We start from the raw sequence: 23,022 nt of genomic DNA, 5'->3' as shown, positions 1-23,022 counted from the left end.
CAAATTTATAAGAAGTCTTACCTGTAGGTACAGTGAATATCCCCTAAACACACACACACACACACACACACACACACACACACCATTTGGGAGATCACAACACAAGCAGCCGGTGATGTCAATGGCACATGCGCTACAGTTAGGGCAATTGTGCCCTGGTCATGATTGGCCATACACATGAACAAGTGTGATGTCATCACAGCCCGGCCATGCTGGAGCACATGGACCTGGCAGGAAGACCAGGTGAAAATGAAAGCATCTGCAGCAGTGACAGCATCATGAGATCATTTAAAAAAAAAAAAAAATTCTCTCAAAGTGCAGGTATGCGGGCATACTATTAACCTGCATCCCCCCCCCCCCCCCCCCCCCAAAGACTACCGCTTTAAATCGGTCAATGACAAACCAGCTCAGTTAAAAAGAGTATGTAAACCCCAACAATGAATGTTTCTATTTTTTTTTTCCTTTTGGTCTGTTAAATATACTGCTGAAAGCATTTTGCGATATTTTAAAGTGTAATCCCCCCCCCCCTTGAGCCTACCAGAAATGTAGTGAGCAAACATCTTCCTGTACACTCTGCTGCATGGTTATATAGTCCTACCACCTTCTGTCCTATGGCAACGTGGCTTCTCAGTAGATACAGTAACCGTGAGTGTTGTCACCCTAGGGGAGGCAAGGGTAACATATTATGGGGGGGGGGGGGATTAAGGAAAGAAACTGAATGCAGCCACCATATCCAAAAGGTCTAGTGAATTGCAGCAGATTCAGGTTTGCTCTTGGTTTAGGTACAATTTAAAAGGAGAAGTACATCCAAAGCTCATTTGGCTGTACTTCTATTGATCACAGGAATTTGTTGTGAACTCTCTTCAGCAGACAGAGGCTGTCGTCCCAGATTCAGTCCAGGCTCGGGCAAGATTGTGACAATAATGACAGGATCCATCCACAACCCTTGACCGGCACCTGGCTCAGCCTCTCAGGGAGCCTGAACCTGACGCTCCCACTCCCTTCACAGCCCAGTGCTTCAGTTAGAGCACACGAGGGGGGGGGGGGGAGGGGTCAGAGCAGACAGCGGTGATTGACCGTGACCAGCTCTCTGCTCATGGAGCTCTGAGAACCAAGTGATGATCTTTGGATTGCTCGGCTCTCAATCTTAGACCTAATAATAAATATATATATAATAATAATAATAATAATAATAATAATAATAATAATAATAATACGGAACTTCTCTTTTAAACCTGAATTTATGACTAAAGGATGCAATATGCCATCAGACTCTATAGTGTTAGAAATAAAGGCAGAGGGGGGGTTGGTGTATTATTATCTCTCTAGCTGGTTTGTAAATTACTGTTGGGCTTGCAGCCAGCTGTAGTATTCTAGTCTTAACCTTCCTGAATAGTAATTGAAGCAAAAATAACCTTTGACATGTTCTCAGAATTTCAGACAATACGTTCTTTTCTACCCCGAGATGTCATTCATTAAAAAGGTGGAACAAAGACAATGCAGCGCCGGAATATGACAAGCTCTCCAAGTTCCAAGGACAACTGTTGCTTTCAGTGAGCAGATATCCTACATGATTCTCTATGACCGAGATTCACCAACAAAACTTTCTATAAAAGAAGGAATGGACTTTGGAGGTTTTAACAGAACTTTTACCTTCTATAACAAGTGGATTAAGCTTGTCATGACCTTCCAATGACAAAGCTGGAAATGGTCAGGTTGAACAACATTTTATACTAAAGAATTGACCTGTTCTACTTATTCCAACTACAGAAGTGCAATACCATTAGTGAACACAAGGGGCAGAATAGTGACAGCACAAAGGGACCATCACCACAGGGCATGTTCAGCAGGATAAAAACTGAAGCCAATCCCACCATTTATTTTATTGCAATTCTATTATGTGTACAAATCACAGTATTGAGAGATACGTTTTGTACAGGTTATCAACCTTTAGGGCTACACTTGCTTCAAAACAAGGCTTCGGACAGGCTTTTTTAAAGCGCTCTGAACGCCAGTCACTACATAAAATGGCCAGCTTGCACCTTGCTTTGCTTCAAAAATTATACCGCATGTAGCTTTAGTTGTGCTTCAAAGCCTCCATAGAACTCTATGGCAAAGCTTACTTGAAGCACCAGCAGCTTTGGAGAAATTGCAGGTAACACACACACACACACACACACACACCATCTGCCAAGCTTCAAAAAGAGAATCACCAAGGCTTTATCGAAGCACCACCGAAGCATAAAAAAAAAAAAAAAAACACATCATGAAAGCTTGTTGAAGTTGTAGGCGCTTTACTGTGTGTTGAAGCACGTGTAAAGGAGCCCTAAAAGTCAAAATCCAGGTATGAACATTTTTGATAATTGGTCCAAGCTGGAACAAAGTAACTTAAAGGGTCACTAAAGGAAAAACTTTTTTTAGCTGAAATGACTGTTTACAGGGCATAGAGACATAATAGTTAACTGATTCCTTTTAAAAATGATTAAAAATAGATAAAAAAAACAATCATATAATGTGCCTGCAGTGTAGTTTCGTTTTTGCTGTTGTTTGCTGGTTCTCTGATGTACAGAGAGCCACTAGAGGGCAGTCAGCCAATAGAGAGCAGTGATACTTTGTCTAAAACTCCTCAGTACCAATCCAGTTTTGTTTTACACACAGTAATCACACCTCCTTGATTAGTGACCACCGTGAGAAATCTCCCAGTACTGTGGTTATCAGGAAACAGGCAACCAGGAAGTGTCCAGAACAGAGAGGATTTACAGCAACATGAAAGCAAAAACGAACAATGAGGACATGAAACCAGGACTGCAGTAAGGTAAAGGAAGCTATTTAGCTAAAAAAAAAAATTCCTTTAGTGACTCTTTAAGAATGAATATGTCATAGCTGATCCTATCTATGTGGGATCCCAGAATAAGATCCCGTTCACACAGCGATCCAACCAGGTTCTCCTGTCAGTTTTCTGCTCACTCACGAGGACTGCTGTAGTAGCAGCGACTACTACAGTGATTTTCGCCTTCCACAGGGATCACCCAGGTATGAAATATGCAAAATATCCAAAACCAGGACTTAACCTTTCAAGTGGATGTAAACCCAACATTTTTATTTATCTGTTGATGTCACAACGTAGAGAATAAGATTTCCTATCATCTGTGCCCAGTCTTGCCACACAGAGTTAATCCAGCTCTGATCAATCCTCTTTGAGCCCTGGTTCACACTGGGTACGATTTGGAACGATTTGAGATGCGATTTGACATGTCAAATCGCATCTCAAATCGGCAGCAATTGTCGGCAATGGCACTGTCCTAATCAGTGCGACGCCGCATCTGCGATTTCAAAAAGTAGTTCCTGTACTACTTTTTGCGATTTCGGGCCCGATTTACAGTAAATTGCGGCCGAAATCGTGGCAAAATCGCAGCCGCAAAATCGTGCATTTTACCGCGATTTTGAATTCGCAGCAGTGTGAACCTAGGCTTATAGTCCTTTCCGTCCCCTTGCTTTGAGTGACATACATTACCTCTCACAATGAACTGTGGATCACCCCCCATATTATGATAAACATCCAGGAATGTGAATGTGTCCAAGCTAGTGCACGAGATATGTAAAAACCCTGTCACTCGAAGCAAGGAGACGGAAAGGACTTTATTTAGACAGGTTTTTATCTGGAAGTCTGTTAATTTTCACTGAACAATAAAAGTGGATTGCTCAGAGCTGGATTAACTATGTGTGGCAAGACTGGGCACAGATGATAGGAAATCTTATTCTCTACATTGTGACATAAAAAAAAAAATTGGGGTTTACATCCACTTTAAGTGACAAAATTAAATCAGAACTAAAGTTGAAAAATAACGGGAAACAGGCAGACTCTTATTGCAGAAGACACATGTAATGTCTTAGAGGAAGTAAACCCTCTCTTTTTTTTTTTTTTTTTAAACGCCCCGCAGTGCAAAAGCATAATGAGCTAGTATGCATAGTATACTAGCTCATTATGAAGTACTTACCTGAGATCGAAGCCCCCGCTAAGGTGCTCGGTCACCACCTCCGTCTGCGCCATCTCGCCACGATTCACTTCCGCATATCGCGACTCCGGCAATGTGACTGGCCGGAGCCACGATGATGTCACTCCCGCACATGCACCTCCGCTAACGGCATGATCGCAGTTAGTAACGGCACGCTCAGTGCGTCGTAGATATCTGTGTCTTTCTTTTGCAAATATCTCCTAAACTGTATAGGTTTAGGAGATATTTCTTGCACCTACAGGTAAGCCTTACCTGTAGGTTAAAGTGGTTGAAATGGGTTTACAACCACTTTAAATACACTTGCTTACCTGTTTGCAGTCCTCTGTAGAATGAACACTGAGCTGCACATGCACAGCTCAGTTTACATCTAGGCACAGTGCCTGTGCTGGAATGACTGCAATACTGCACATGCATGAAATAAGGTCATCCCATGCTCTACAATCAAGATGGCCAAAGACAGACACCTGGAGCCAGCAAGGGACATCATGGGCATTGGACGGTTGGAACAATAAGGGGCAAGTATTTTTTACCTTTAGTTCCACTTTAATAAACCCTGGGTCCTTCTCTACTCATACCTGTGAGAATCACCTCACCAGATCCGAATACATAGTAGTCACCATTCACAGGAAAGTACCCCTGGTTATGAGCCCAAATACGGGAGGGGGGGTCTCAAAATATTCTTATGGGGAAAATGGGGGCAGCTGAGCATGTTCACACCACACAGAAAACAAACACTCTGCATGTGTTTAAACCGTTGTAACTTTTTCCCCTGTACAGGCCACATCAAGGATCATACATTTTACTATGCATTTTTGTGGCTTGTGAAGGAATGCTCTATTTTTATTCTACACAGCTGTAAAACTATTGTGTTTCTGTGTATCCTTGTGTTGATCAGCGGACGTTGGTGTGAATGAGCCCTTAAAAAGGGAACCAGTGCAGTTTATGTAAGTCATTTTAAAATGACTCTTGTACAAGCTTACTTTAAGGAAGGTTTAAATTTGTCCCTTTATTCCGTTTTATATACTTTGTCAGAACGGACTTTTCAGCTTAAAAGCAAAAACGAAACCCTCCTATCATTTGCAGTAGAAATGCACCGACATTTCGGAGGCTGAAACATCAGCTAAAAAAGGTGGACATTTTACACACACACACACACACACACACACACACACACACACACACACACACACACACACACACACACACAGGGTATATACATTTGAGTATAAGCCGAGTTATTCAGCAAATTTTTGTTGTGCTGAAAATGCCCCCCTCGGCTTATACTTGAGTGACCTTTTTTGCGCCTGATCTCCCGGACTTTGGGGACCCGGTACCGGCCATAGGTGCTCCCAGACCCCACATGAAGCCCCCCCCCCCTCTACAAGTGTGCAAAGTTTGTTGTCCGAAGGACCCACGGCCGGGGAGCACCAATTTTTCAAAGCCGGGCACCCCTTCCATAGACTCCAATGTTAAACAGTAATTTCTCCGGAGAAATTGGGGCCCAGTACCAGCCGGTCAAAAGGTCCCCTTGACCCGGAACTTGGCACACATGTAGCCCCATTTCTCCTCTACAAGTGTCCCCCCCCCCCCCCCCTTTTTAAGGGGTGATCTGCCCAGTAACACACTGTCTCAGCCTTAGTTCACACTTATGTGCGGGAAAACATGTTCGATTTATTTATTTTAAAGTGGGTTCCTGCACCCGCAGCCAAAATGCACTTCTCTTTAGTAGATGAATGGGGGGGTTTATAAAAAAAATTAATGGCACCTTCATGCATTAGTAATATCCAGCATGTCTCTGGGTGCTGCTGCACAATGTGGTTCCATGCAGCTGCCCAGTGGGTGCATTTTGGAAAAAGGGTCAGAGACTTCCCCCCAGTGTTTCCCAGAGGTACAGCAGCCCATTCAAATGAATAAACTGCTGTGCCGATGCAAATAAACTCAGAAATGTGAAGAGAGACTTTGTTGCCTCTCCAGTGAAGTGGAGAAGAAGCAACAGACACACCTCTGGAAAGCAGCATTGTAAATCTGGGGAGAGGGCAGTGCTGGGCACACTAGCAGATTTAAATGCACTTGGCTAACAAACTGAAGCTGAACAGCTAACACTTTTTAAGCAGTTACAGCAATGTTTTGCCCTTTTCAGATAAAGGATTTACATAATAAAATGCTGATCACTGAAGGCACTCCTGGTAAATGGCCTGGCTCAACCCTCTGACACTTTGGACAGCTTTGTCTATTAGAGAAAGCTGAAGAAAAAAAAAAAAAAAAAAAAAAAAAATTACTGGCTGGATCACCAGGTGAAAATAAACAAAAGCCCAAGGCCCCTGTCACAATACTGCGACTTCAAAGTTGAACAATTTTTGCTGCGATTTCAGGGAATGCCTGTGTAACTGGCATCAAAGTCGGACCAAAGTAGTGCAGGGACTACTTTGAAGTCGGCATGACTTGAAGTCGCACTAATACTAGTCAGACTCCTGGCGTGGATATACCGGGGCTTAGAGCAGGAGATTGCCATGGTCCAGGTCAGCGGGACGGGGGGGGGGGGGGGGGGCAGTTATGTGCCGGATTCACACTGTGGCTCACACCAGGGGTCCGGTCCGTGTTGGTTCACCAGTTCAGGTCCGACTTCAGCCCGAATTTTGGGCTGAAATTGAACCTAAAACGCACCAAAATGGCATGCGTTTTTCCCAGCACACCGCACTGGACCCGCTGCGGAGATATGTGAACCGGCTCCATAGACAGCCGGTCACATTCTCCTGCTATGTGAATTAAATGCGGTGAAACGCTCATTCAATTCGCATACGCGTGAACCCGGCCTAAAGGTGAACTTACACTTTAAGGTGTTTTTGATATGGTATGTGAGAAGTGTCAGAACTGGCAAGAGTGGTTAAAGAGCGGGTAGGCTATACTCTGTCTGCAACTCAAGGTTTTATTTACAAATTAATTTTGTGAAAAGTGGATCATTAAAAAAAAAAAAAGAAGAGGATTTTCCCCTTTAGAACAAATTCTACTAATGTTGCACATGTACATGGTGTTAAGTGTTAATGCATTCTACCGACATACACTATATATATATATATATATATATATATATATATATATATATATATATAAAAAAAAAATAACCGTTTTCCTTCTCATTGGACTACAATTTATGTGCATAAATTGTACACATAGCTCCTCTCTAAACATTTGTATTGCCTCTAAACACCTTTGTGTCAAAAAAAAAAAAAAAAAAAAAAAACACACACACACACAAACACATCTAAGGCTGCATTCACACCTAGGCGTAGGCGATTTGCGGCGTTTTTCCCCGCTATTTGCCGTAAAAACACACATCGTTTTTCCCCACGGTTTTGTACAGGTCATTGGCATCAATTTAAAACGCCCAAGCCGCCCGATTCGCGCGTCAAAAAAGGGTCCGGGACTTGTTTGAAATTCAGGCGTTCGGCGTTGGAGATGTGAACCATCTCCATAGAGAATAATGTTATTTTTCCCCTCTAGCGTCTTTGAGCGTCGCGCTTCAGGCGACAAAACGCTCAGGTGTGAATGCAGCCTAACAGTGGCATTTTGTCTGCCTGTGTGTACGAGTCCTAAAAATATCTCTTGGATACAGCGCTAAAACATCTCACCAATAGGGACTCTCAACCATTCAGAGGACCCCTTGAAATCGTTTTCCGGTCTCAGGGAACCCTCTGCTATAAAATGACTATATGTACAACTCGTGATAGATTGGTGCGATGGTCGGCAGGAAGGATACTCCTTACACTTGTGGTCATTGGGAAGAAGGATCCTCTTATAGATAGATACAAAGTATCAATGGTGTCATTGGGAACTTATCTGAGAGGTGGAAATGTTTCATTACTCAAGAAAGCTCTAATGACCCCGGGAGGAATCCCCAACCAGCTCGGGAGGAATCCCCAACCAGCTCGGGAGGATAGCCCCCCCCATGGAACCCTGGTTGAAAAAGCCTAATCTAATAGAAGACACTTATTACAGGGATGGTCCCATATTTTGAAACAAATACAGTAAAAATAGTTATATCTGTTTACAAACATGCTCCTAGGATACAAAAACAAGGTGAAAAAAAAAAAAAAATCATTGTGAATCTTACCCAAAAGTGCGCATGGCAATTAACCATCATAGTTCTTTCAATGAGTTCATCTGGGCACTCGAGGAGATGGTGTCCGGAGACCACGCCGGCGTTATTGAGCAGCAGAAAGACATCGCCGACTTCCCGTCGCACCTTTTCGGCCGTGGCGTAGACGCTCTCTCGCTTGCCTACATCACAAGTGTATGTATAGACCTGGAGATTGGAGCTCGGCAGCACCTCTTCCTCAACATGATTTCCTGCTGTAATAAGAAGAAGAAAGAACACGGGGTAAGTCCGGGTAACAATTCAGCGTTTTCATAGCATTTTTATTTTTTGCCCATTTTTAAGCTCGAGAGTTTTTGATTTAACCAATGCAGAACTAGTTACTAGGAGGAAGAGGAGACGGTTGTGAACATTAAATTATACGTTTTTCAGGCGCTCCCATTGAAGTCTCTTGGGGCCAAAAACACGCGATTGCGCCCCCAGGAAATTTCTGTACTTTTTAGAAGTGTTGAGCGACAGTAGGACTCCCAGATGTGAACGGGCACAATAAGATGGAAACCTCATTGAGCTTAGCCAAACACTATACAATTAGATTGTACAATGCAATATAAAAAAAAAAAAAAAAAAAAAAAAAAAAGAAGAAGAAGGACAATCCAACAAATCTGTACCTAATCAGGCAGGTCCTGCAATACTTGTTGGTAGATCTATAGGAGATTGTACAGTCGGGTTGTGTAGTGTATGGCCAGCTTACACGTACAATATATGAGGGAGATCCAGATTGTCTTCTGGTAGGAAGCATATTAATCCATTGCTGTACCAGCGTTCATTCATCAAAGCTACTACACTATTTACTTTAGTAGAGCACTGCTCATTTCTCCAATGATGTCATCTGGACGGGCGCATGGATGATAAACGCACAGCTTTAAACATTACACCAACAACAGATGTAGCGGGCATTTATTTATGCAAAAAGGAACGGGATGTCGTCCAAAACAAACTGGAACTGTACTTTGATCAGATAGAAGACAATACGCAGCCAAACCGAGTGTTGTGTAATGTATGAGCAGAGCCGGGTAATGGATCTTGTACTGTACATCAGAAAAGAGATTAACCGTTTAGGAATGCAGGCGTCCCAGCCAGCGCGGCGTACACCGGCAATTCACCAATCAGCATCAGTAATGGAGAATTTACACCCTGGCTGTGTCTGCTCTGCATGGCATTACATATGAAGATAATGTACCCTGGGTACAGTCCCACGCCATACACCTCCCGTCTACCCCCAGGCACAGTCCCCACGCCATACACCTCCCGGGTACAGTCCCCATGCCATACACCTCCCGTCTACCCCCGGGCACAGTCCCACGCCATACACCTCCATTCTACCCCCGGGCACAGTCCCCACGCCATACACCTCCCCTTCTACCCCCGGGCACAGTCCCCACGCCATACACCTCCCGGGCACAGTCCCCACGCCATACACCTCCCGGGCACAGTCCCACTACATCTGCTGAGCTCGGTATAAACATTACACTTTACTGCTGGGAAGATCCCAGAAGTCTATGTTTTAGAATACAGCTGACACCCAACATCATGTGAGCGGCTTTCATGGCAATGTGTGTACCGGGATCCGAAAAAACACCTGCTGGGGTTTATATAGGACTAAATCTTACAGTCTGAAATCATTTATACAACCATACTGTATATAAACTGGTGGGGGTCAAAGCCACCCCCCCCCCCCTCATTATTCAAAGTAAAACATGTCTGTACCGTCATATACAGGGCTGACCAATCATTGTGGGACTCTGGATCATCAGACTGACATTCCTGTACATTACACATACAGATCAGACCCTGCAATGTACTATAGAAGGGACTACACCGGGAACTGCGACAGTGTACAGGTCCTGGAGCCAGGGACCTCTGCAGAGCAAAACGGTATACCTGATTCTAGAGATCGCCAATATTATCCCATTAGATGTCCCCCATCGCTAGTCCTGACCCTAGATGTCCCCCATCGCTAGTCCTGACCCTAGATGTCCCCCATCGCTAGTCCTGACCCTAGATGTCCCCCATCACTAGTCCTGACCCTAGATGTCCCCCATCACTAGTCCTGACCCTAGATGTCCCCCATCGCTAGTCCTGACCCTAGATGTCCCCCATCACTAGTCCTGACCCTAGATGTCCCCCATCACTAGTCCTGACCCTAGATGTCCCCCATCGCTAGTCCTGACCCTAGATGTCCCCCATCACTAGTCCTGACCCTAGATGTCCCCACCACTAGTCCTGACCCTAGATGTCCCCCATCACTAGTCCTGACCCTAGATGTCCTATCATTAATCCCCCAGATCCTAGCTGTCCAATTCTTAGTCCTGATGCTTGATGTCCTCATTATTATTAGTCCTGACCCTAGCTGTCCCATCACTAGTCCTGATTTCAGATGTCCCCATCATTATTATTAGTCCTAACCCTAGCTGTCCCATCATTAGTCCCAATCTGAGATGTCCCATTAATCTTTCTGATCCTATACATCCCATTATTATACAAAATCCCCCCTCAATTCCTTCTGACCCCAGATGACCCCCATTTTTAGTCCCAATCCTAGCTTTCCCCATTATTATTATTAATCACAATCCTAGACGTTTCTTAGTCCTGATCCAGCATGTCATTATTCTTACTGATCCTAGATGTCCTTGTTATTAGTCCCGCAAGAGCTGTCCCAAGTATTCCTCCTGATCCTACCTGTCCCCGTTATCATTAGTCCTGATACTAGCTGTCCCATCATTATTCCCAATTCTAGATGTCCCTCGTTTTTAGTCCTGGTCCAACATGTCATTATCAGTCCTGATCTTGGCTGTCCCATCATTACAGATGTCCCCATTCTTAGTCCTGGTCCAAAATGTCCCCATTGTTCTTCCTGATCCTGGCTGTATCATCATTACATATATCCCTATTATTCTTCCTGATCCAAAATGTCCCCATTATGCCTCCTGATCCCAAATGTCCTCATTATTATCAGTCCTGATCCTGGCTGTCCCATCATTACAGATGTCCCCCCCATTCTCAGTCCTGACCTAACATGTCCCAATTGTTCTACCTGATCCTAGCTATTCTATTAATGGTCCTGATCCCAGATGTCCCACCATCCCTTCTGACCCCAGATGTCCCACCATCCCTTCTGACCCCAGATGTCCCACCATCCCTTCTGACCCCAGATGTCCCACCATCCCTTCTGACCCCAGATGTCCCACCATCCCTTCTGATCCCAGATGTCCCACCACCACCATCCCTTCTGACCCCAGATGTCCCCATTATTAGTCTCAATCCTAGATGTCCCACCATCCCTTCTGATCCCAGATGTCCCGTTCTTATATCCTGGTCCAACATGTCCCCATTATGCCTCCTGATCCCAAATGTCCTCATCCAGTCCTGACCCTAGATGTTCTAGGATTACAGAGTGCTGCCCATACAGGGATGTCTCTAGGATGGTCGGGGTGTAGATGGACAGTTGGTGTCATGGAGGGATCTCTCCTACATGTACAATCCGATCGGTGCTGGGGGAAGAGTTGGTGAAAGTTTACAGCGGAGACCGGTGTGTGTGTGAAGTGATCGGTGTGTGTATGAAGTGATCGGTGCAGTGATCGGTGTGTGTGACTCACCCCTGAGGGCGTCCTCAGCCTGGAGGTCCCGGTAGATGTTTCGGACCATGCCAGCCGTCTCCTCGTTGCTGTCGGTGTTGATGTCCCATAGGACGAGCTGTGCCCGGCGGCGGGCGAACTCCAGAGCGAAGAGGCGCCCGAGGCCGCTCCCTGCACCGGTGATCAGACACACCTGGCCGGTCACACTCTTCTCCTTGGGTCGGACCAGCCACTTGGCTCCGGCCACCACGAAGGCCCACAGGACCTTGAAAGTGACGAGGAAGAACTCCAGTACGATGTTCATAGTCCCGGTGCGGTGGGTGTCGGAGGACAGGTGGGTGTCGGAGAAGTGCCGGCTGTTGTCAGAGGACGAGTAGCGGTAGGTGTCGGTTTGAAGTCAGTACTCGGAGATCCTCACACTCCCTCTACCCATGTCCCGTCCGCTGTGCTGTATACCGGGAAGTACCGTCTCCTCCCGTCTGACCAATGAGGAGTGATGTCCCGGGGATAGAGGCTGCAGAGATGGGGGCCCGTACACTGCATGTTGTGGCCCCGGGATCGCACTATATACCCGGCACCGGGACTCCGCACAGCCCCGCCCGCTACATCCCGCACACACTCAGCGTACAGGGGGGCGGGGCGTACGGGGGAGGAACAACGCCAAAACTCCGCGCTAACTCCGCCCAAAACTTCACATGCCGCCGGGGGGGGGAGGAGCCCTGCTCAACTCTGCGCTAACTCCGCCCACAATTCACACTCCGCTACTGCCGTCACATACACCGATCAGTCAGAACATAATGACCGCTGACAGCTTTACTCACTACTAGCTTACCCGGGAGCCTGCAATTCCTATATCTGCTCTTTCACAGAACATGGACATGTAATCGTTTTATTACATATAAACTGCTAAATACCTTTTCTCATCAGAACTAAATAGAAGTCGTGTGACTTCTATCAGTGTCTGGTTAAAGCTGAGGTCCGGCGGTGAACAAAAAAAATTAAAAGTCAGTGGCTACAAAAAACTGTAGCTGCCAACTTTTAATAAGCACACTTGCCTGTCCAGGTTGCCGCCCAAGGCCGATCCATCCCTCGGACTACATCCCGGCGCTGCCATTCTCACTAAAGGTAATAGGCAGTGGAGCCTTGCGGCTTCACTGCCCGTTTCCTACTGTGGATGCAGCATCTGTCCCCCGACGCCTCTGCACTGAGAGCTCTCAGTGGCTGTCCCAGGCTCTCGGTGGCTGTCTCAGGCTCTCATTGGCTGTTTTAGGCTCTCAGTGGCTGTCTCGGGCTTTCGGTGGCTGTCTCAGTCTCTCAGTGGCTGTCTCAGGCTCTCGGTGGCTGTCTCAGGATCTCGCTCTCAGTGGCTGTCTCAGGCTCTCAGTGGCTGTTTTAGGCTCTCGGTGGCTGTCTCAGGCTCTCGGTGGCTGTCTCAGGCTCTTGTGGCTGTCTTAGGCTCTCAGTGGCTGTCTCAGGCTCTCATTGGCTGTTTTAGGCTCTCAGTGGCTGTCTCAGGCTTTCGTTGGCTGTCTCAGTCTCTCAGTGGCTGTCACAGGCTCTCGGTGGCTGTCTCAGGCTCTCGCTCTCAGTGGCTGTCTCAGGCTCTCAGTGGCTGTTTTAGGCTCTCGGTGGCTGTCTCAGGCTCTCGGTGGCTGTCTCAGGCTCTTGTGGCTGTCTTAGGCTCTCAGTGGCTGTCTCAGGCTCTCATTGGCTGTTTTAGGCTCTCAGTGGCTGTCTCAGGCTTTCGTTGGCTGTCTCAGTCTCTCAGTGGCTGTCACAGGCTCTCGGTGGCTGTCTCAGGCTCTCGCTCTCAGTGGCTGTCTCAGGCTCTCAGTGGCTGTTTTAGGCTCTCGGTGGCTGTCAAAGGCTTTCGGTGGCTGTCTCAGGCTCTCAGTGGCTGTCTCAGGCTCTCAGTGGCTCACTGAGAGGCTGAACCATGTGCCGGTCCAGAGATCTAGACAGATCCTGGTCGTAATGACGTGGGCCCTGGTCTGGACAGACTTCAGACTGCTTTCTTCTGAAAATGGGTCACAGGAGTGCAAAACAAACTGCACTCCTATGATCCATAGGAGAAATACAGCCAAATGGGCTTTAAAGTGGAGGTCCACCCCAAAAAAAAAAAAAAAATAGCCAAAAAGGCTAAAAAGATGTGGAAAAAAATCATTTTTTTTAAAATTTACACTGTACTTACCAGAAATGGCTGTTACTAGGCAGGTCTTCCTAATCTGTCCCTTCCTTGTCCGCGGTGCTCCTCGGTCTCGTCTTCCTCGCGTTGTCTTCTGGGGAATGGGGCGCGCTGACTTCTGGAAACTGTGTGTCTCCCAAATGTCAGCTGCCCATTCAGATTGTTCAGTTCTCGGGTAGAGGCAGCGGGGGACAGCTGCAGCTGGGATCGGTGCTGCAACCATTTGTATATATATATATATATATATATATATATATATATATATATATATTTTTTTTTTTTTTTTTTTTTTTTGTATAAATCTATGTTTGTCCCAAGCATATTTGATTATTACTATGTTTATTGTATACTTGTTTGTATTATTCAGAAAACACTATACATATATAGCAACCTGCCATAGCAAGTGAAGGCTTACACATTGGGCTGTGAATGGTAGGGGCCAGGGCTGGACTGGGACAGAAATTTGGCCCTGGACTTCATCCAGACTGGCCCACTTTGACAGGTCTCTCCCATGGGGGCCGGACAACTCCCGCACCCCCTGGCCACCCAAGCCCCCTCTCCCCCTTCACTAGCCACTAGCCGTTCTACTTTATTAGAGTAGAACGGCTAGTGCTGGTACTCTTATGGGCAGTACCAGTGGGGAAGCTAGACTTTTTTTCACCCGGGGCAAAGAATCAGTTCGGTGCCCCCCCTTATGGGACAAGATTAGGCAGAAGGGAGAAACTCCCAGGCCATAGCTGTTGGGTCAGCTGTCTGTCCCCTCCCCCATGCTCCTCTGTTGTCCCCCTGATTCTTTGTTCCCCCCAGGTGAGCGCTGCGGGGAGGGAGAGGAGGTGAGCGCTGCGGGAAGGGAGAGACAGAGGAGCGGAGGGGGGCGACGGGCCACTGTCACTGAAGACGGCCCACTGAGCCATCGGCCCACCGGGAAACTCCCTGTAGTCCCAATGGCCAGTCCATCCCTGGTAGGGGCAAGGCATAGCTCCAGTTCAGGGCACAATTCAAGTCATCTAGGTGGTCCCTGGTTATACTTTTGGGGGATTTAGAACAGAACGGTGTATATGGTGCCTGTACAATGTGTGCAGTCATTTATTGCCCATAGACATAGCGATTGGAATATACCACGTAGGCACAATGTGATCAGCCTCAGGGTAGCAAATCTCCAGAGTGATACAGAGCACTCCATAAACATGCAAAATCCAATCTGCCAATCAAGAAAGTTTATGTCATTGGAGGGTAGAGGAAGGAGGAGAGCAGACTTTTCTGGCACCGCTTATCTTGGCTGGAAACAATGGCAATCGGGACAGGTTTCCTAACCCCTTCAACAATGTTTCCCCTGTCAGCTTGCAGGTATCTGCCTGCTACCATTGCCATGGGATTGTCCGTGATCTCATGTCTGTGGACTGTTATAGGTCATATTCACACATGCTAATAGGGCCATAGATGTCGGAGGCCCATTGGACTGTCTGCCCCTGTGGGTGTTGTGGACATCTAAATACATTAAAGTGGAACTTCAGTCATTTTTTCATTTTTCCATTTATTAAATCTTCTGCCCTTGTTGTTTTAACTTTGGATCGTAAAACGTTTTTTTTTTTTCTGCCAGTAAATACCTTATACAGCACACTTCCTGTTTCTTGTCTTGTAAAAAGCCAAGGCTTAGGATATCATGCACAGCTCTCTGTCTCACTCTTGTGTCATAAGAGGGCCAATGAGAGCTGCAGAGCTTGAGGCGTGCCTCTGTGTGTCTGTGTAAATCCAGTAAGTGAACAGGCAGCAGCTTCAGCTACCCACAGTAAAAATGTCTGCAGTAAAGTAAAGAGAGATTTCTGCAGCATATTTGGCAAGTACAGAATCACAGTCTATATAAAATAATATGCAAAGTGGTTGGAGGGAAGCTTCAGAATAGCAATGATGTTTTTATTAGATAAGGCTGACCTGTAGGTGCCTGAAATATCTCCTAAACCGAAACCTCGGTAGACATCGGTGCAGGCGCACTTTAGCAACGGCGATCGAGCAGCTCCAAAGAGATACCGTGCTGTGACTGGCGGCGCATGCGCCGGAGCCGCGATACCCAGAAATAACCCCCGGGAAAGATGTCGGCCGCCCAATCGGTGTACGAGAACGGCTGCGGGGGCTTAGATCGGAGGTGAGTATTACATAATGAGCTAATATGCTATGCATACTAGCTCATTGTGCCTTTGTCTTGCAGGGTTTTTTTTTTTGTGCCTTTACTTCCACCCAAAAATGGAACTTCCGTTTTCGTTACCCACCCTCCCTCCCTCCGGTGTCACATTTGGCACCTTTCAGGGGGGTATACCCACTTCCGGGAATACTCTCGTGCAGCAGCTCCGCCCCTACACGCACCCCCCTGTGTCTTCTGTGAAACACACTGTTCCCAGGAGAGAGCAGGGACCAGTGACGGCGCGCGTGCGCTACTCGCACATGCGCAGTAGTGAACCGGGCAGTGAAGCCGCAACGCTTCACTTCCCGATTCCCTCACAGAGGATGGCGGCAGCTGCCGACATCGCGGACGCGCAGGACAGGTAAGTGTCCACATTTTAAAAGTCAGCAGCTGCAGTATTTATAGCTGAAAAACTGTCGGAACCTCGGCTTTAACCAGCATTGGAGATTCCTCCATTGACGCTGTTCAGGGTGCTGAACAGCGGAGGTCGCTCTTTCGCTCAGCATGGGCACCATTCAGAGAACACTTTGGGCCAGATTCTCAAAAGAGATACGACTGCTTATCTCCAGATACGCCGTCGTATCTCTGAGTTGCGCCGTCGTATCTATGCGCCTGATTCTTAGAATCAGTTACGCATAGATTTCCCTTAGATCCGACAGGCGTAAGTCTTCTACGCCGTTGGATTGTAACTGCATATTTACGCTGGCCGCTAGGGGCGTGTACGCTGATTTACGCGTCGAAATATGTAAATCAGCTAGATACGCGAATTCACGAATGTACGCCCGGCCGACGCAGTACAGTTACGCCCTTTACGTTAGGCTTTTCCCGGCGTAAAGTTACCCCTGCTATATGGTGGCGTAAGTGCGGCGTACCAATGTTAAGTATGGCAATCGTTCCTGTGACGAAATTTGAAAATTTTACGTCGTTTGTGTAACTCGTCCGAGAATGGGGCTGAACGTAATTTACGTTCACGTCAAAACCAATACGTCCTTGCGGCGTATTAGGAGCAATGCACACTGGGAGATTTCCACGGACGGCGCATGCGCCGTTCGTGAAAAACGTCAATCACGTCGGGTCACAGAACATTGACATAAAACACGCCCCCCTGTCCCACATTTGAATTAGGCGGGCTTACGCCGGCCGATTTACGCTACGCCGCCGCACTTGCTCATCTAAGTTGCGGAGGCGTAACGTAAATCGGATTCGTTACGCCGCCGCAAAGATACGCCGCTGTACGAGAATCTGGCCCTTTGTATTTTCTCAATTAATGCAAAGTGTTCATTGATTGGACAAAGTGGAAGCCGTTCATACGCAGCACATTTCTACGATCTGCAGCATTACCTTTAAAAAAAAAAGTAAAAAATAAATAAAAATGGTTCTCTGCACACTGTCTTCCTGCACCTGTAAGCACGGCATTTTACCTCACAGGAAACGAGAAGCGGCTCGAAATAAACGATTCCAGTTCTGTAACATTTTACTGAAGTTTCATTGATTCCTCATCTGTACACAGAATGGATTTTTCATCATAGCAAAGAGGAAGTGAGAACAATGGAAGGAGATAACAGACAGGTACTGAGTACACATCACATCAAACAGAAAATTCCCTCCATTTTAAGATGTGAATGAACCTAAAATAGAACCTTTGCTTCAAGTACACAACAGACTACATGTACAAAGTGAATAGGAAATAAGCTGTCAGGGCAAATTGTGCAACAAAAAGTGTATAAATAAAACATCCACGCAGTCTTATGGATGAATGTATGTATTCGTGACTACAAATACTTATATATAAGCCTAGTAAGATAATAGAGGAAATACTCACACTTTGTGTAACACAAATCACTATTCATTGCCAGGTGTTGCCTATATACAGCCCAATAAGAATTGATAAGATCTCTGGGTAATGTATGGGTTAAAAGGGTTGTAAAGGTAATTTTTTTTTTCCTAAATAGCTTTACTATTACCTTAGTGCAGTCCTCCTTCACTTACCTCATCCTTCCATTTTGCTTTTAAATGTCCTTATTTCTTCTGAGAAATCCTCACTTCCTGTTCTTCTGTCTGTAACTCCACACCGTAATGAGAGGCTTTCTCCCTGGTGTGGAGTGTCATGCTCGCCCCCTTCCTTGGACTACAGGAGAGTCAGGCAGATAGAGAAAGGAGCTGTGTGTTAGTGCTATAAATAGGGCATATGTAATCAATACCAAATAACATCTTTTTTTAGTAAAGGCTGCCATATGCGGCTCGGTATTCATTCATGCAGTTCACAGGCTGAACTATAAAAAATATCAATCGATTCATCATCCATCTTAACAGCGTGGATGAAGGAACCACCATTGTCAGCAATTGTATTAAGACAGCCATGGCACTTGAAGCTGTCTGAATACCCACACATTGGACCGGATTCAGATACATTGGAGTATCTATCGGCGGGACGTAACATAAATTAGGGCGCAAGTTCCGTATTCAGAAAGAACTTGCGCCCTAAGTTACGGCGGCGTAACGTATGTGGTCCGGCGTAAGCCCGCCTAATTCAAATCTGGATGATGTGGGCGTGTTTTATTTAAATTTCATTTGACCCCGCGTATTTTACATTTTTTACGAACGGCCCAGTGCGCATGCTCGTAATTACGCCGCAAATCGTCATTGCTTTAAACGTGAACGTAACTTTCGTACAGCCCTATTCGCGAACGACTTACGCAAACGACGTAAAATTTAAAAAATTCGACGCAGGAACGACGTCCATACTTAACATAGGATACCCCTCATATAGCAGGGGTAACTTTACGCTGGAAAAAGCCTAACGCAAACGACGTAAAAAAATGCGCCGGGCGGACGTACGTTTCTGAATCGGCGTATCTACCAAATTTGCATATTCAACGTGGAAATCTACGGAAGCGCCACCTAGCGGCCAGCGTAAATATGCAGCCTAAGGTACAACGGTATTAGAGCCTTACGCCGGCCGTATCTTAGTAAAATTCTGGCGTATCTTGCTTTCTGAATACAGAAAGAAGATACGCCGGCGCTTCGTAGCACTTACGTAAAGGCTATCTGAATCCGGGCCACTGACTTCATCTGATAGGATGCAGTCACCGTTTGACCAATACTTTGCCACTCGGCTCAGTCGGTTTTTAAAGCGTAGTTCCACCCAAAAGTGGAACTTCTGCTTTACCACTCCTCGCCCCCTGACATTTAGCATGTCATTTTTTTGGAGGGGGGAGTGGGTAACATCTTTTTAGTGGGACTTTCTGTCCCACTTTCTCCTTCCTATCTTCAGCCGCCTAGGTGGCCTCTCCCTGCCAGCGATCTTCTGGGAAGATCGGCTGGCCAATAGGAGAGCATGCGCAGTGCGTGCCCGGCCGTGAAGCCGTAAGCTGTGCCCACAGTTACGATGACGATGCCAGGGAGAGGAGGGGGAGAGGGAGCGAGCCTTCGGGGCGGCCGCATCGCTGGACCATGGGGCAGGTAAGTGTCGGTTTATTTTAAAGTCAGCAGCTATGCTTTTTGTAGCGGATGACTCTTATGCCGCGTACACGCGTTCGGACATTCCGACAACAAAACCGTGGATTTTTTTCCGACGGAATGTTGGCTCAAACTTGTCTTGCATACACACGGTCACACAAATGTTGTCGGAAATTCAGAACGTCAAGAATGCGGTTGCGTACAACACTACGACGAGCCGAGAAAAATTAAGTTCAATGATTCCGAGCATGCGTCGAATTGATTCTGAGCAGTTTTGTGCATCGGCATTGGCTACAGACGATCGGAATTTCCGACAAGAACTTTTGTTGTCAGAAAAATTGAGAACCAGCTCTCAAACATTTGTTGTCGGAAATTCTGACAGCAAATGTCCAATGGAGCATACACACGTAGATAATAAACTAAAACACGGGTGGAACTCCGCTTTGGGTACTTCTTCTTGTCAAGAACAAAATGAGTTCAATCATACCACTGAAAGCTTTGGCAAAGATAACAGAGGGGTAGATTCAGGTACATTTGCGCACTTCTTACGGAGGCGCAGCGTACCGTTTTTACGCTACGCCTCCGTAAATTACCTGTGCTACGCTTCATTCACGAAGCAGTAGCACCGTAATTTGCTTGGGCGCTCCGTAAAAATAGTCGGCGTAAGCACGCGTAATTTAAATGATCCCGTAGGGGGCGTGGATCATTTAAATTAGGAGCGTTCCCGCGCCGAACGTAGTGCGCATGCTCCGTCGGGAAACTTCGGCAAATGACGTCGCAAGGACGTCATTTGCTTTAACGTGAACGTAAATGGCGTCCAGCGCCATTCATGATTCACTTACGCAAACGACGTCATTTTCAAACATCGCGACGCGGGAACGACGGGTATACTTAGCATTGGCTGCTCCTGCTAATAGCAGGAGCAGCCTTACGCGGAACCCGACGAACGCAAACGATGTAAAATGCATATGGCGGGCGCGCGTAGGGTTGTGAATCGGCGTGAGTATGCAATTTGCATACTCTACGCTGACCACTACGGGAACGCCACCTAGCGGCCATCATAAGAATGCAGCCTACGATACGAAGGCATAAGAGCCTTATGCCAGTCATATCTTAGGCTGCAGTCGGCGTAACAAGCTTTCTGAATACAGAAAAGTCGTTACGCCGGCGCAACTAAGCAATTGTATGGATACGCAGACGCAATTGCTTACTGAATCTACCCCAGAGTTTTTTTCTACCAAGTGCACTGTGGACATTTGATGTTGTTAGAGACTACACCGATTCCTTTGTTTCTAAGGAGATAGACCTTATCAGAAAGATAAGAGGATCAGCTGGACTCTTAGCCTGCTTATGTAACAAGCACATACTGTATGTCTGACCCTGTGCTGTGGATATATTAAAAATTATACAGTGGTGTCACATTTTTTCCGTCTCATCACTTTTGTGGCAGTCTGTCTATTTCATACAATTTTTACACTTCAGCGTTTCAGTTTCCCACACTAAATTTATCAATCTGATCAAACCTGCCAAGTCCTAAGGGATGACAGGGATACCTAACTTCATGTGACAGCATAGGTGAGCTGGCATGTCCATGCAGGAAGAAGATTTTGGCTCATGCCAAGGAGCCCTCCATATAGCATCAGCAGTGTAGGGTCTGTGTTGACGGGCATTGGGCTCACGTTGATGACTCAGTTTGACATTATTATAAGATACTTCTGAGATCATTCAGAATTAATTGATACATCTGACTTGCAACTGGCCTTTTCCTGACTTGCATGTGACCTGCTACCATAGAATTGTATGGGGATATACAAAACCTATTTGAAGTGAACAAATGTCTGCTTACACAGGCCCATAGAGCAGGGCTCAAAATTTCAAGTCCTAAGCTACTAGCCAGGCCTCAAGGGTTACTCGCCACCAGTTGCCCCGCCCAACCCCTACCATGTCCCGCCCCTAATCCTGCCCCTAGACACGCCCTCCTAAATTATCTCATGAAATTACACTTAAATGTTTTATGCAGAATGAAGTTATAAAAATACATATTAACAACAACTTTATCCGTGCCCAAAAATGCAGCCTGCCCATGTCTACCAGTGCAGCCACGTGTCCCCAGTGCAGCCACGTGTCCCCAGTGCAGCCACGTGTCCCCAGTGCAGCCATGTGTCCCCAGTACAGCCATGTGTCCCCAGTACAGCCATTTGTCCCCAGTGCAGCCTACCTGTGCTGGGTAAGATAGAGGAGAGCCGCCGCCGCATTGTTCAAAGCGCGTGGAATGGCGCGCGGCAGGGAACACAGATATTGAATTGAAAGCTGTTATATTCCGGGCGCTTTGAACAATGCGGCGGCGGTGACTCTCCTCTCTCTTCCCCTAAGATCACTCCCACACTCGCCAGCCCTCAAAATACACTCGCAAAATGCGAGCAGGCGAGTGGAAATTTTGAGGGCTGCCATAGAGTACTCCGGGCAATCTCTGTGGATTACTTCCATTACTTTGTAGTTTGGCATAATGACTGTAAAAATTGCTTTGATGAAGATAGGACTGCATGACTTTAGGTCTGCTTTATCTTTTTCACTGTTATGTCCCCTTAAAGCAGAGTTCCACCCAAAAATGGAACTTCCGCTTTTCGGAACCCTCCGGTGTCACACTTGGCACCTTTCTGGGGGTGCAGATACCTGTCTAAGACATGTATTTGGACCCACTTTTGGGCATAGACTCCCCCCCCCGCTGTCTCCTGGGAAACACACTGTTCCCAGGAGAGAGCGGGGACCAGTGAGGATGGGCCGTGCCACTCGCACATGTGCAGTAGGGAACCGGGCAGTGAAGCCACACCGCTTCACTTCGTAATTCCCTCACCGAGGATGGCGGCGGGGGCAGCCGAGAGACGAGCGATTGCTCGGCTTCTGCTGCCGACATTGCGTGTGCACTGGACAGGTAAGTGTCCATTTTTTTAAAGTCAGCAGCTGCAGTATTTGTAGCTGCTGGCTTTTAAAAAAGAAATTCTGGTGGACCTCCGCTTTAAAGACAAAAGTCCCATGTTGCTAGGTGCTACCCAAACTTAGATATGAAGTAGGACTGGGCATAACCCCTCTACCTCTGTGGCCATCAGAGAACATAGGAAGGGGACAGCCACTGGTCTCAGTTAATCCTAGTACACATGGGCTGAATGTTGGGCCAACATTTGACCCGTGTGTACTGCAGTTGATCAGACAGAAGCCGCCCATGTGGCATGACTGAAAAATGTCTGCCAATCGGCTCCCGATCACCGCTTTCAGCCAGTAACCTGAGTGTTCTAGTAGAGGGGCCGCCCCCCTGTAAAAACACAAAAGCTCAGCAGGGGAGATCGCTGTACTAACATTGCAGAGTTATTACAGTGGCTATTCCAAAGCTGTCAGTTTAAAATATATATATATATATTAGTGTGTACAACAACCTTCCCAAGAAAACTGGCAGCATG

At 46.7% G+C, this 23,022-nt stretch overlaps 1 protein-coding gene across 1 annotated transcript in view; it reads right to left on the bottom strand.

The window, feature by feature from the left end:
* The window catches only part of RDH10 (retinol dehydrogenase 10), a 38,592-nt gene extending 26,198 nt beyond the window's left edge, over window positions 1-12,394 (bottom strand). The window contains exons 1-2 of the mRNA XM_040354421.1: window positions 11,766-12,394; window positions 8,128-8,366 (exon numbers count right to left, since the gene is read on the bottom strand). Of these exons, the coding sequence (XP_040210355.1) occupies window positions 8,128-8,366; window positions 11,766-12,048 (522 nt within the window). The 5' untranslated portion in view covers window positions 12,049-12,394. The remainder of the gene's footprint in view (window positions 1-8,127; window positions 8,367-11,765) is intronic.
* Window positions 12,395-23,022: the final 10,628 nt, after the last annotated feature.

Source organism: Rana temporaria, chromosome 5 (assembly GCF_905171775.1).
Source record: "Rana temporaria chromosome 5, aRanTem1.1, whole genome shotgun sequence".
In the NCBI taxonomy this organism is placed as follows: Eukaryota; Metazoa; Chordata; class Amphibia; order Anura; family Ranidae; genus Rana; species Rana temporaria.
Note: the sequence above shows the minus strand (reverse complement) of the source record. Positions and strands in the feature narration are given on the sequence as shown.